Source organism: Mytilus edulis, chromosome 6, assembly GCF_963676685.1.
Source record: "Mytilus edulis chromosome 6, xbMytEdul2.2, whole genome shotgun sequence".
NCBI lineage: Eukaryota > Metazoa > Mollusca > Bivalvia > Mytilida > Mytilidae > Mytilus > Mytilus edulis.
The window spans coordinates 12,624,886-12,640,825 of NC_092349.1; the positions used below are offsets into that span (position 1 = coordinate 12,624,886).

A 15,940-nucleotide genomic window follows, 5' to 3' on the forward strand; every position below is an offset into this window, starting at 1 on the left:
AACAAAAAAATCTACTTTCGTTTTCTACTTTCATTTTCATAAAAGGACAACAAATAATAACATATGCCAAATTAAAACAAGTAAACATCCCAATATCCCTTGTTTTTAAGTGACAACTCATTTATTCACGGTTTGCATGCACGATAACTGTCAGATAGATGCATTTTATACCTGAAATCTTTCTTGTTTTTCCTTATCTTCCAAAAGCAACTGCTTCAGATTAAAATAGACAATGTGACATGCGTACGAGTCCCATACATATAAATCGCTGTCATATACAACAAATAAACTTTTAGCTAAATTTCTAAGTTTTTGTTTTGAGTCTTTAGAATTGTTTTCTGCAAGATTTTTGACAAATTTCTGGTTATTTAAACATGTGCGCCAACTGTCAACACCCGCCATTTTCCCTGTGTAAAGCCTCGGAACAGAAGAAAATATCGGTTTCATTTCTACAAAGAAATGCTATCAACGATAATAAACTACCTTTTTATGATCATAAATATGTATTTGTTAAAAATAGTTTAATCATGAATGTTGACAACTTTTGTTTCTAGAAATTAAAATGTAAACAGTTTTGAGATTATTTTCGATTCTAAGTGGGTCATGTGATCAATTGATTGGGCTTAATCCCGTTCAAGATGGCTGCGAGCTTGCAGTCAATGGTACAATATTGGAAAGAGTTTGATTTACAGGAACTACAGGTATGTCCATCTTCATTAACATTATTTATCATATCTTAAGGTGACGGAGGTTTCATGTATTATTCAAACCCCAATCAAAAATAATGCAGTAACAAAATGTCAGCTGTTTTCCAATTTCCCAATATCATCAATAAAATGTGTATTATCTAAAAAATCAATATGGCTGACTGATTAGTGTATTTCTTTGTGTCAGTACCGAAACAGCAGCTGATAATAAAGTTTTAAATGACAAGTTTATTATAAATTCCAAAGTTTTAAACAGTGTAACAAACTCTTTACGCTTCAGTGAAAGTTTGAAAAGTTTTATGACTTAGTCTTCTCAGCATCCACAACTGATACATGTGTATTGGAAGTCATTAGCTTGTGTATTACAAATTTGGTAACCAGATTAGTCCCAGTATTGTTTAATGTCACCTGTGATAACTTCATTAAAATAAACAGTTATATTCATTGTCATGTTTTGATCATTTCCAATACACCACTAAGACAGATATTAGGTGAGTATAAATTATCTTTCAGAAGACTTTTATCATTCATATCATGATTGGGCATAGTGTACCATTAACAGGACAATAAAGATTTATGTTTGGTAAATTTATAAATACCTTATATTTCTATTTTTTTGATAAACAAACATTTTTATTTATATATAGAGAGAAATAAAAGGAGTTGCATGTGCATGATATATATGTAAAAGTTTTGCTTTGTTTTCTATGAATGAAAAGACAAATACATGTACAATCTTTGGAGTTAATCAGTGCTGCAACAAATAAATAGAAATTAATAGATATGTATTTTATTCTCTAAAAAAACAATTAGCAAAGGTACAGAGAAGAATACATAATAATTAAACATACAAGGATTAAGTTGATACATGGAGTAAATTTATACAAAACAAAACAAAAACAATAACACAAAAATAGTTTTGGGTTTCATTTGTCTAATGCATAGATGCCAACCATTACGATTTTTCCGTAGTTTTTCCGATTTTGCGATAAAAACTACGCTATTACGGTCAAAGTCGAATAGTTATGGATTCCCAATCATCGACGTTCAATTTTGTAAAACGCGGATTTTTATCATTACTTTTCCGTCCTGGTCCAGTATTTAGGAAACGCCAATGTAATGCTTCCGGTTTCTTGGGAGTTATCAACCTATTGTTGGGTAACTAACTGACTTCCGAAGAGGCAAACTTGCATTTTATTAAGTAGCTTTCCCGCTTTCTCTACTTCTCCTTGACAAAACAAAAATGTTTGAGTCGAGAACATCTGAACAATTAATGAATGGAATACATACTACAGACAACATGTTAAATGACAAATTTTAGTGTACATTACTTTGCAACCACTCGTCAGTAATTTTTATTGGTAAATGCACGTTTATGAATGATTACTGAAAACTTTTCAAAAATACGGAAAATTTGATAGTTTGTTACTGATTGTGTCAAAAGGGGGTTGGCATCTATGCTAATGTATAAGATAAAAGTTCTAAGGAGCTATGAATTGTCATTGCACAGTATAAAAATCACTTATAACTCACAAAGTTATTTCCTGTTAAAAAGTATAATAGATGGATCCAGGAGAGGACTTTAATGTTTAACCAAATGTGTTATAAGTACACTTTTCTCATTGTATTTATATTTTCATTGGGCCCCTTATTGTAAGTTCAGGATCATCTACTGCAACTCTAACAGAAAATTAATAAAGATCAACATCCTTTTTATGTACCCTTGGCCTTGTTTTCCCAACTTAAAAATATTGAAACTGTTTTATTGCTTTTTTTCAGTTTTCTATCTAATTATATTATTTTTTGGAAATCTATTGTTAACACCCCTGTGCAACCCTTTCTCAAGATACCCCCCCCCCCCCCAACACACCAAAAAAAAAACTTTAATCCAATATACATTTTATACTTTTTGAGTTGTTCTTTTCATAAATTAATTGTTTTCTTTGATTATGGATTTGAAAAGAAAAAAAATATGCTTGTAAGTGCATTTGCAAATACATGAAATATATAATAAGGTTTTGAAAAATTGTTTATATTAAAAAGTAATTAAAAATACTTTAGGCATTTATTATTGAGTTATCTCCCATGTTTACATTTTTTTTAAAATCAAATGTATGTGCATCCAGTTTGAATAATGATGAGATGTAAGGGGGAAAATATTTTGTCTGGTGGTTACTCCTTCATGAACACTGACCCACATACTTCTTTTCTTTTGTCATTTATATGATATAATTGTTACAAAGTTGTAAGTAAATCATCTTACAATTTGTATTTGTACTGTACAATGTTTTAAAAATGAGAAAATCAAAGAAAAACAATACATAAATCATAGTGAAATTTTCAGATTCATGGCTTTAAATTTCAATCAAATTTCATATCATAGTGGTGGATTTAGCCATGCACTAACAGGCCCGTAGCCAGGAATTTCCAAAGGGGCCTAAAAAACTCGACTTTAACAGTCACAACTCGAACAGAACGTTGACTTTAACAGTCATTATTTGAACCCCCTGAACTCCCCTGGTTACTGGTATGCACTAATCTATCTTTTTAAGGAAAACCACAGGCCATTATTTTGAAAATTAATATTTTGATTTAGTTACATAGATTTATATGTTTTTTGTTACAATAGATTGATTAGGCTAAATCTGAATAAAATTGTTAAACTCTTATGACTTTATATTATTATATATATTATAAGGTCTTTATAGGAATAAAAAGAGTTGGGTATATACATCTATGAGACTATGTTACACCAATGAAATAGAAATACATTTTGTTTGTGTTTTGAAATAATTCAAATAAAAGACTCTGAATTGAATTTAAAAGACAGTGATACAACTGACCATGCCAGGGCTTTTTAGCCAGTCAAGGTCGTTCAAAACCCCCATCATCATCGAACATGTCGAAAGTAACCACACAACACAATACAACATGATAAGAGTGTCTTGTTTGTATTTCAAAGCTTTACACATAGAGTGCATAGGAGACACTTTCTAAAGACATCAACCACCAATAGTGTAACACATTTAATTTAATAAGTCTGACAAAATTCAAAAAGAAAATGCAACCACCTATATTCAATTAAAGTGCCCCTCATCCTTCACCAAAAGTTTTTGGAACAGCTGATAGATGAAAGGTATGATCGAAAATAGAAATCAGATTTAAAATAAAACAGGATAAATGATCAAGTATAATTGTACATGTAGGTAATCCCAGCGGAGACAAAGAAGTTTATAATATCTCATTTCTTGTCTTAAAATCAATGATCATTGCTTTTATAACAATGTAAATATTGATCAGTTGTAAAAATACTCCTAATACTGAACAACATGATTTAGTGAAGATTCCTAAATTAAGTTATACCAAATTGATTGAAATACAATCATTGATTTTTTACGTTCAGCGACAAATAATAAAACAAGCTAAAATTTTCTGCCGATGGATTGATCAAGCACAACCTAGATATTGATTTTTATAAATATTCTCTATCTGGAGGGAAATTTATTCTGTTTTTAATCAGATTTACTAAGTGGATAAAATTTATTGTAATTCTCAGGTTATTTGACTATTTGTTGTACATCAAGGGATGAAGAAATTACATACTTGTATATTTATCTCACGGCCTCGAAATTATCAATTACTTCAAATCTCGTAAATTTCATAATTGTTTCGCTAATGAAATAGGATAAGTATATAATATTTTTTGGTATAATTCTTATTAGATTTCCCTAAATCATATTCACATTGCAGCAATGTATATTCTATTTTGAGGTTCTTTAAATACTTAAGGGAATGAGTGACATATATTTTTGAATGATTATTTTACATGTTCTACCAGTTCTTAAAGCTAGTCAAGGTTTAGATTTGTTTTGATAATTTATTTAGTTGACTTTATTGGGTATAACCTCTTCTGCAAGGATGGAGGTAAAATCTGCTATAGTCAGTGCTCTCGGTCATAAAACTTTACTCAGTACTCCGAGTACAAAATAAGGGCTCGAAACACAAAATCCAGTATTTTGATTAGTTGATTCTTGAGTCTGAGTACAAAAATCGTGCTCGAAAGTTTTATGACCGCAAGGCCAGATTTTTTCCAAATGCAACAATAATGTAGATTTTAATTGAACTATAAATACTAAACTTCTAATGTCTGTTGTGGTAGCTTTCTTAGTAAATGTTATGTAAATCAAAACTCATCTCTGTAGCAATAATTGAATAAAAGAGAGATGAATACAGGTCATTAGGTTTCAGGGTTTTACATTATCCCAACAAAGATATTTTGTGACCTCTTTTACTTTGATTGAAAACTGATGCTGTTGCCAGGACACTTTCATTATCTCCCTTTACTGGTCTATACAGGGAAGCAGTCTCCTCAGTTTTTCTATGCTACAGGCAAAGGATTTAAGAGATGATAATCATTGTGGCTCAGTTTGCCCTGATGGATTATAGGGAAGTTTTTTGTACTCCCAATTCAATCTTAGAATAAGATTTTCTTAAAAGGTTTCAGTAGAAGCTAATTTGTCTCTTTAAATGTTTGAGGATAAACAGGTGGCTTAATTTTCCCCATTTAAAACAGTTACAAATTATCTCCCTTTTTTTCTTGAGGATGAAAGGGAACTATTGGTGGCCTTGAACCATTTTTTTGCTCCTTGGTCAGGTTGTCTCTTTATTCTCAATGATCATTTCTATAATGCATGGTTTCATTATATATGTTACAATTCAATTAAATATTTATTCAAGCTTGATATAAAAAGTCCTAAATGTACAGAAATTCTCTATTGCCTACTAACATTTAACTTTTGTATTTAAAGAAAAAAAGCAATAAAAAGTCACTGTATGTTGCACACAAGATGTATCATGGTTATTTTAGTCGTAGAGTTGTTATTTTTTATTAAAAAAAAAACTGCACACCTCTCTTCAGTATATTATAGGGTTATTGCATGAATATTGGGGAATATTGTCCCGAGTAGAATTTTATATTGCACGAACTTGCGAGTGCAATATATGTTCTACGAGGGACAATATTCCCCAATATTCATGCAATAACCCTTTTATTGTATAGCAATATAATATTTGAAGTAAAAATTGGTTTAAACTAAGATTTTGTCATTGATGACGTCATGAATTTTGAACATTTATTGCACTAGTGCAATATTAGAATCTATTGCACGCTAACTTTTGGTTACTTTCTGTTGGAAATATTATATTGCTATACAATAAAGTGTGTTACTGATATTAAAAAAGCTTAGTTCTAAGATTTAAAAATTGTTTTTAAATGTATTTAATAGTAATTGACTTAAAGGACTTAAGGTCTTAATGTCTTATCACCGCCCATTTCCCAAAATATTGCAGGAATGACTGTACTTGAAATTTTATAAGATTTAAGTACATGTATATGATATATCTTATCTATACTTATCTATCAACTGTTAACGACATCCCCATAAAAGAAAAACTAATATAATCAATAAGTAAGTAATTACTTATAAATGAAATATCGGCAAGAAAACAACAAACTATAAAACATATAGGTTTTTTATAGAGATCAAAAGAATAATCGGCTTCATTAGTATTCATGACAAGTCAATTTTTATTTTGAATATTTTTTGAAAATCTGGAAATTTTAAATACATCTTAAATGAGCCATGTAATAATTGAGTACTGATCATCAATATTAAGGAAAATGGGGCCCAGAAAGGGATAAATTGTCTTTTTGGCAATGAGATTTCTTTCTTCTGTTTTAGAGCTAATTTCCTAATGCACGTAGAGGAAGACTTTGGATGGCTTGCTTGCTTTGTTTGTATTATAAAAGATTGCTGAAACAGTATAGAAAGGCATAGTTAAACCTGTATATATATGTCATATTTATATTTGATTGGACATTGAACAATCTACAAACAAAGCAAGCATTGGCTAACCAAAGTCTTACTCTTCATGCATTAGGAAATTAGCTGTAAGAAAAATATCTTTGTACCTAACAAAGTCATCTGTTCAAATACACAAATGCAATGACTTGTTTTGGTTATACTAATATAAATGCAAGTCTACTGAACCTTTTTAACTTAATATCTTATCTATATATACATGTATATCAGTTACAATGTGTACAATATGTATTAGATATTAATAGTTCCTTGAAGTAAATTATAAAGGATAAGGGATACCTCAGTTTTAAATCATAGAAGTAACATTAAGGATGTAAATTAAGGCCTCCTTGAATATTCTTTAAGTATCCTTGAAAAAAATGCTAATTGATTTAAACTAGCTATCATAATTCTTTTAAAGTTCATAAAAAATTGAAATGGAATCATTCTTCAAAATGTTGAAGAAAAAAATAGATTCTAAAAATAATTGCAAGTGCAGAAAAAGTAAATGTAATAAAACACATAATTCAAAAAGTATTCTAAATTGCAGATACTCTTTCCATTGTAAGGTTTCAAATATGACATTTTATAATCAAATGTCCCTTAGTTGATCCTCGGTCATAAAGCTTCAGTATCAATCATATATTTTTTTACTACTTCATTTCATAGACAAAAATCTGCATTTTAATTTTTTGGTCTAATCCAAGAAAACCGTCATCCATTTTATTTTATTTTATTAAATTGATGAATTAATAGTAATGATCGGTCTTGTTAGCTATTTTGATAGATTACAAATTGTGATAAATGGAAGTTTTATATGTGTGTCTTCCATAATTGGGTTTGAAATAACTTTCAGGTGATTAATTTATGCATAAAAGTTAAAGTTGTTGATCAGTTGAAAAAGCCTGAACAATATGTCTTCTCTAATTGAGTTAAAATGAAAGTGCAAAATCAAATGTTATCTTCATGTTCATGTCCAAGAAGTAACAATCTCTGTCATTGGTTGTCCAAAAAGTAACAAACCTTGCTATTGGTTGTTTTTTGTCATTTGTGCAGATTGCACTTGCCCTTTTAGAATCCAATCAGTTAAGAAAGAGCATGCCATATGGCAATGTATGGTATACAAACCTGTCTTTTGTTGAAGACTATTCAAATTACCCTCACAATATTCTTTGGTTATTTTAGTTGTTGGATTGCTGTCTATTTCACAAATACAATCTCATTTTATTCATATTCAGATAATTATTGAAGGTACAGACATGATCAATGGAAGAAAAAAATAACTTTATTAAATTTCTATGAAATATTCAAAGGGAGATAACTCATTGTTTATTAATTTTATTTTGAATCACTGTAGCATAACTTTACCAGTACCATAGATTTTAACTATATAGTAATATTGCTGCAAGAAAGAAAGCTTTTATTTTGAAGGAAAATTGACTTCATAAGTTATTAAGTTAATTGGCATATAAATAGGTAAGATTTTAAGCTACATATGAACTAAAAAGATTTTTGCAAATGTTAGGAAATGAGATTGTATTGTATCAAGTCTTTGTCAAAAACAAGAATCGCCAACCTTCGTAATTGAGGATGGGAGTTCAACACTACCACCAGGAGTAAGGTTTAGAGTAACAACCTCAGAGCTGACAAGGTAGTAATCATTGAAGATGAACTACTAACACTTGATATAAAGGCCTCCTTGAATTATTTTTCAAGTACTGCAGTATGAAATGTTAACTGATTTAAACCAGTGACTGACAAAAAGTTTTTTTATGTAGTCTTATTTCAAATCTGAAAAGATCTGAAAAATAAAAAATATGCATGCTTTTGAAAATTTGAATCCTTCAAAAATGTTGCATAAAAGTAGTGATCTGAAAAAGAGGTGTAAAACATATTTGAGAATTCATTCATGAAATCATTAAAAAAATGAAATTACTATGGAAAAATACTAGAATGTGACATTATTCTTTAATATTTATGAATATAAATTTTCTGGATACTTAAACTTCATGGATCATCGAAAAATGGCGATTTATTGAAATTTGTACTATTCTATAGAAAATACACCAAGCGATTCAGACATAAAAGGAAAAAAATCAGGTGTTACTTTTATTCAAACGTTTTAATGATGCAGAATAAAATTTCTACGCTGGATCTCCCGAAGCATTGTATTTCTTAATCATTGTGATCCAAAGGAATATTATTATTTAATAACTTGAGGACCGACACTTAAAATTTTATCGGTAATTTTCATAAGAACTTATGTATATTTTAGGATCTTATCAGATTCGAAGTTTCACATGACATTTTATGAACTAAGATCTGAATGTTTGAAATATGTAAATTAATGTATAAAATAAAGAGATAGTGGCGATATCAGATATGGCCGTTGTTTCGCCCCATTGAACACCATTCATTCTCAAATCGACTTGTAACTTTACCGGGGATGTTTTTTTTTCTTTCCTTGAGGCACCTTGCAGATGAAAGAATAACAATTTCTCATTGTCGCATCCAAATCAAATTTGAAAAATTTTAATCGGTAGAAACGTGATATTTAAATGATAGATGCTGACATGAAAGAAATGATTACCTATTTTTTTCTTCTTTTACCAAATTATGTACTGGCATAACATTTCATTATTTAGACTTTTAGATATTGTTGAAGCTGCAAAAAATATGAAAGATTAGTATAAGCACTATCAGCATTTTTACTTGAAGTTTAAAGTCCCCTCCCTTAATTAATGTAGTCTGGACTATTGGGTCCCTGAGTTATATTTTTCCTTATGAATGAAATTAATTAAGAGCACTGGGATCAAATAATTAGTCAAAATCTCCAGAGTTTTACACACACTGAGATTTTCAATGTGGATATGATCTCACAATTAACAGTATTTATTGTATAAAGTCGACAGGAAGCATGGAATGTTGAAATCATCCTGTGCATGTACTGCACATTATCATTTTAACTGAAAACACAACAAGAACAAAAAATAAGGAGTTGAGGTGTGATTTCCTGTTAGACAAACTATTTATCAAAGACCAAAAGACATAGTAAAAATATTCAGTAAAACTTCTCTAAAAAGCATGCTCTTCTTTAACTACTGTAAATGGAAAAGTTAAATGTTTAATTATACAACAATTAGACAGCAACCCAGCTAACTGACAACTAAAATGTCAATGATATAAAACATTCTAAAGAATTCTATACACTTTTTGTCAAGATTCAGGCCAAAGTTGACATATATGGTCAAGACACTATTTAAAAAAAAGTTTAATTTTATTTTGTTGTTGGGTTATTGCTGCCTTTTTCACATTATACCATATTAATTTTCTATTGTTGTAAAATTTTAGAAACAGATGCATGCTCCCTAAATTGTACCCTATTCTTAAATACATGTAATATAAACTTTTCATTATGTAAGATAGAATAATATTACTTCCCTGTTTAAGATTATTTGTTGTTAATTGCATGATATGTTAGCATTAACAATGTAAACTTTTCACCTATATTTTAGAAATGTTTAAATCTTAAATGATTTAGTTCGTGCCTCCTTAATCGAACTTTTAAATCTGAATAATGTTTATACGTATAATTATAGGAGATATGTATCTAAATCTTTAAATTTTAAATACAATACTTTCCAATGAACATTATTAGTTTCACGCCTCTTTTTTATGTCTGCGGGGAAGAAACGTAGAAAAGAATTTGAGTGCTTTTATATTTTGTGTTCCACTTGAATTGTTATTCAGGACCAGAATCTGTGAACTATCGACAATAGGATGTTTTTCTATCCGTCAAGTCATTAAAATGGATATCTTGGAATAACATACAATGGCTGGGCTTATCAGCCATCTTTATCTTAAGTCAAGGGATGACAGTTCTCCGAAGCCTACCATTATCTATGGTTATTCAACATCCAATTTGTCACGATTCATTTCATTTACTGCTGAAATTTTTTGAGAAATTAATGCTTTATAACCTGTAAAGGAGACAAAATGTTTGTACCGTATTTGTGTTTAAAATTTGCATAAATTCTTGAATAGGATCATTAGTATCATAATTTACATAAAGTTAAAGATGTGCTTCCTGAGGTAGGAAGAACATTTAGTCCAAGCTGTCTTAATTATATGCCATCTTTCATATCCTTGTACAAGTTAAAGGTGTCATCCTATTGTTAACTGCATGTATGCAATGTGTAGGTTTTGTACTCTGAGTGTTTTACTTTTACAATCTGTGTTCCAAAAGATTATTGGTAAATGGGGAGGTTAGTTTACCACATGTAAAACTAGTTTAATTGTTTAAGCTCACCACTAAGTTTATGTTGATGTGGTTGTTGTTGTTGATTGTGTTTATTGGTACATGTGTTTGGTTCACAGAGCTGTTGGTTTAGTCAGTTGTACTATCCACTGTATTTGGTAACTTATCAGAAGACTTGTCTCTTAAAGATATCAAATGTTGTTGATTGTGTTTATTGGTACTTCTGATTGGTTCACAGGGCGGTTGATGCTTGTCTGTTGTACTGTTCAATACCACGTAAAGTGTTTGTTGAATTATAGAATTATTGGGTGAATGTAAGAAAAAAGGGGCCTGAGAAATATAACCATGAAAACTATAGTCACCAACAATATCAAAATATCAAAGATAATCACAACACTTATGGATATATATGTAAAGATATTAAACAACTTACAAGTCTAAAGAAGTGAAAGAGAACTTTATTGTTTAAATTAATGGGTAAATTTTTACCTTACATCTTTTTTTTATTATGTGATCATTATGGAAGGTAGAAATCTGACCGACCTGATAGAGAAGGGAGAAAGAGGAGATTAAGGGGTTATATCTTAGTGGTTTTATTTGGATTTCTATGGTAAATCAAATTTCCCCTTACACCTGCAGTGATAATAGGTAAAATTTTATACTGGATATAAAACTTATCCCGAAGCTATCAATCATCCATACAAAAAGTATTGAATTGTTACGGCGTGATTGTTAAGAAAAGATCACCCCGTTGATTCAAGTCTTCAATTACCAAAGATGATACTCCAAATTTTATTTGAATCTTTAAAAATCAATACGCCATCAGCGGAGAAAATATCCATCCTTTTAAATCTGTTGATTTAACACATCGTAGGATTGTGAAATTTTGTTCAGTATTTTACGAGGACACCTGTTATTAGTAAGTACATAAACAGCAGCTATTTGTGATGTAATTTTTTCGAAAGATTTAGATTTAAGCCTTATATGGTAGCAAAAATTGATTTAATAAAAAATATTTTCATTTCTATTGATTTTTATTGAAGTTTAACGACTTATTTTCTGTTCCTTAAAGTAGAGAACATTTGCACTGGAAAATCATTACTCGGTATTTAAAGTAGAATTGATTTTGTTGAACTACATGTATTGTATTGATAATATCTGCTTAGCAGCACATTTCTCAATGTATAACTATGCCTGTTGCAAATACATGTATTTAGGGAGAAATTTGTCTTTTTTTGTTTCAATTTTTTTTTATTTCTACCTTTTATTTACAACTGATAAATTATCAAGTTCATTATCATTTGAAACTTAAAAAACGTTCTGTAAAATTTAAACATTTGAAATGTGATGAAATCTCTATCGAGACACTTTCATTGCAAATGATATTGATTACAGTGAAAACTGCTATCACTCAAATCATGTATTTTGGTACATTTTTTTTGTGAAACATGTTAACGTATGTCTACTGTTTTTGCTGGATTTTCAAGTAAACATTATATAATCAGTTGTTTAGTTAAATATTGAAAGAAATTTTTAAAATATTGAAAGATATTTTAAATCTGCTTTTAACTTTTCAGACATTAGATTGTGAACTTGCTGAAAACTTTTTCATCATCACTGAATAATGTTATACATCAGATCTATAACAAAGGGATCAATTACAAAAGATGGTGTTGCGTAATAGTTCACACTTAATTGGATGTTTCTGATCTGATTGGTCAAGAGTCTGATTCAAGACACCTTTTTAAGATGGGACAGAAAACAGATGTGTAAATTTCGATCATTTTAAAACACGATTTTAATCAATTACCCCAAAACTTCATAAATATATAAGTTGTTCTCTAAAAAAATTAAATTAGTTTTGATGTGAAGCCAATAAATTCTTTGATATACTTGTATAACATATTACTGTTTATGATTTGAGGGTGAAAGGTGATATAATTTTTAAACAGTCGTGACAGTTGATTAAAGAACTACTGATAGTAATTTTATCAGTATCTTATGCATGTTAAAGTAATTGAACAAAATTCAGTATTGAACAAAGCTGTGATAATGTATCAAAGTTGATTTCCCACACTTTTTCAAAATATTATAAAGGGAGACAATTTAGCCTCAGTTGTCTAAAAAGTATACCATATTTGCTCATATCTACTATCCTATAAACTGGAACATCTTGCCAGATATTAGTTTGTATTTTGAAACATTCAATTTTGATATTGTCCCCCAAAAGCATGTGCTACCAGTATACTAAATAAAGAAATTAGATGTTCCTCGACTAAAATCATTTAATTTAAAGGGTTATTTCAATGACAATATCATATTCACTAGTTAAAGGTTATGATGTAATCTGCTCCTGCTGACACAGAGAAGGGGGTCAGATTGTAACTCTTGGCTAGGGAAGATGTGGCAGGAAAGTGTTGATGTGGCAGGCTAGGGAAGATTTAGCAATACATGTATGCCATATTTTTTTTGTTCAATCATTGGACAGTGTTTCAACGTTACCATTTCACAAAATGCAACTTAAGTCAAATATTTGAATGTTTATAACATTATATGTATTCAATTACATGTGTGCTGTGTCTGTGAGAGATATATTTTTATTATGATATGCAGTTCATTTTATGCTCTAATTGCATGCGAAAATCATTATCAACGAGATATCTCTTGCCATTTATGTACCTGTTACCTTAATGGTATACAACAGTGATGTTTCGTTGCTTTGTACTTTTTGGTTTTGATAAGCAAATATTGTTTTGTGGTAATTAAAACGAATGTACAGATGTAAATTAAACACAACAACAATTAAATTAAGTATAATACCTGTCAATTTTGTCAACAGAATTCAATTGTTTTGACGTGAGCTATAAATCTGTCCTCTCTGTGGTTATACACACTATCCCTAAATCGTCAAGGTGTGTATTTACACATTCAAATAGAAATTTAAAATCTGTTATTATCGTCATAGAATAATTAAGTTTGATCCTGTAATTCAGTGGTTGTTGTTTGTTATATTTGTTTTTTTCGTTCATTGTTTTGTACTTAAATCAGGCTGTTCAAGTTTTCTCATTTGAATCGTTATACAGGGCCTTTTATAGCCGACTATGCAGTATGGATTTTGCTCATTGTCAAAGATAGCAAGATAACATGTAGTTGTTAACTTCTATATCATCATGTGGTCTCTGGTGGAGATTTGTGGCAGTGGCAATTCTTATTCTTATTTTGAGAATGTGTTTAGAAATAAATGCATGTTTTATAATGCTAATTAGGTCCATGAAAAGTCTCAGAAATTCTGAATGGATGTGATAGGGTACGCTCAACATATTACATGGTGAAGATGCTTATTAATCTGTTCAGACAGTTTGTTAACCTCTAAGATGTCCATTTAAGTTTTATATTTTGGTGTTGGTTTTCTCTCTTGTTTGAAGTTATATATTGATATGGCACTATCAAACATAATAAATATAGAGTTTCTCTGTAGGCTATACTGAGGCCTTGTTAAAACAAGATATTGTCAATATGAGCAGCTCTAGCTCTTAAACAATTATATTTGAGGACAACAGAGTATACAATAGCCAGAATAGATATAAGAAAAAAGATGTGGCAAGATTGCCAATGAGACAACTCTCCACAAAAGACCAAATGACAAGTTGACATTAACAGCTATAGGTCACTATGCAGCTTTAGTAGGTTTTCTGAAGTGTCTATAGTTTTCATATTGATTCCAGCAATGTTGGCATTGACAGTCATGGAACATGTAATTTGTTTTTATAAATTTGGAGAATCCTTTGATTTACTCAACAAATTATCATATAAAATGTTTCTATCTATGATAAACCAATCAGAAAATGTGTTTTATCTATTGACTTGAGGCCTGTCATCAATGTTTGCAGAACCAAGTGTCCAGTGAAAATCTGAATCCATCAAATTACCCCTTTATAATCTAAATAGATGATGTGATGTGTCAGACTTTTTATACCTATGGGTGGAAACTGGAAGAGCCAGCATTTAATGAATATGTTTAAATTGAAATTATTTTATTCAAACATCAAAGACAAACTCCAGTCGTAGCAATTTAAGGAGGCAATCAAAACTATGGTAGAAATATTATCAATCATGACAAAATAATTATAACAACCCTGAGGTTGGCAAATAAAACCATGTAGGACAAATATATGATTTTTTCTCTGTCTTAAGTATACATCAGTCAATTCATTTACCTAACTACAAATTCCTCCTGATATTAGAACATTTTTGCCTTTCTGTTTTTGAGACGGTGATCATTATTCAAAGATGATCTCATTTTCATCAAGAGGTTGATACTCATACATCAATCGCTCCACGTGATGTATACCGATGCCATTATTACAGATTTTCACATAATGAAAAATGATTTTATGTGAAACAAAGCCATACTCAGCATAGTTTCGGCACTTGTGTTCATTTACTTATCTCAAATTTCTGATCATGTGACGCCTGATCACTCTAAGACATTTTTAGCAGACGTCATTATGTTTCTGTCTTCGAATTATCAAAGAAGGCTCCTGAAGGGAAATTTTAATTGACTGCTGTTAAAAAAACAAATTCTATTCGAAATTTTTGTCAATGCAGAAAAAATTAATTGTTCATCCAATAAAAAAAAATTATTGATTTAATGAGATTAAATTATTATATTTTTATACTAAATAATTATAAATAATTTAACACTACAAAATAAACCTTTATTTAAGGGATAGTCTCTAAGTTGTGAAACTATTATGAATTTTGCAGGTTGTACAAAACTAAATTGCTTTGAAGTTAAGATAATTTCAAATAATTTAAAAATTGTCACTGAAGTAAATTTTTGGTTTATGTCATTAACATGAAATAACTAGCAAAATAATAATAATTATAGCATGTGTTTCATATATAAACATGCAAATATTAGGGTCTTATGTCCTTAGTTGTAAAAGCCTCTTTTAAAAAAAAAAAGTATAATTTTATTCACTTATACTGATAAGTTAAAGGGTTTCTGAGTGAAGCAGGTAGACATTTTTTTCCTCTTCAGACAAATACTTCAATACTTCATATTATGAACTTTATTTGTCTTCTTTTGGGATATACGTTTTTTGTTGATT

General features: G+C 29.7%; 2 protein-coding genes across 12 annotated transcripts in view; one reads left to right on the plus strand and one right to left on the minus strand.

Moving 5' to 3' along the window:
- LOC139527121 (nucleoporin 88-like) overlaps positions 1-425 on the minus strand; it is a 32,537-nt gene extending 32,112 nt beyond the window's left edge. Inside the window, exon 1 of one of the 2 annotated variants that reach the window (XM_071322395.1) lies at positions 172-425. In XM_071322395.1, coding sequence (XP_071178496.1) covers positions 172-402 — 231 coding nt within the window. In that variant the 5' untranslated portion in view covers positions 403-425. The remainder of the gene's footprint in view (positions 1-171) is intronic. The other variant, XM_071322394.1, reaches the window with a different exon arrangement.
- Positions 426-589: 164 nt separating this feature from the next.
- The window catches only part of LOC139527149 (homeobox protein cut-like 1), a 76,048-nt gene continuing 60,697 nt past the window's right edge, over positions 590-15,940 (plus strand). For 8 of the 10 annotated variants that reach the window (XM_071322428.1, XM_071322434.1, XM_071322429.1 and 5 more), the window contains exon 1: positions 590-701. In XM_071322428.1, coding sequence (XP_071178529.1) covers positions 639-701 — 63 coding nt within the window. In that variant the 5' untranslated portion in view covers positions 590-638. Of the gene's footprint in view, positions 702-11,463; positions 11,746-15,940 lie in introns of those variants that run through there. The other 2 variants (XM_071322441.1, XM_071322438.1) reach the window with 2 other exon arrangements.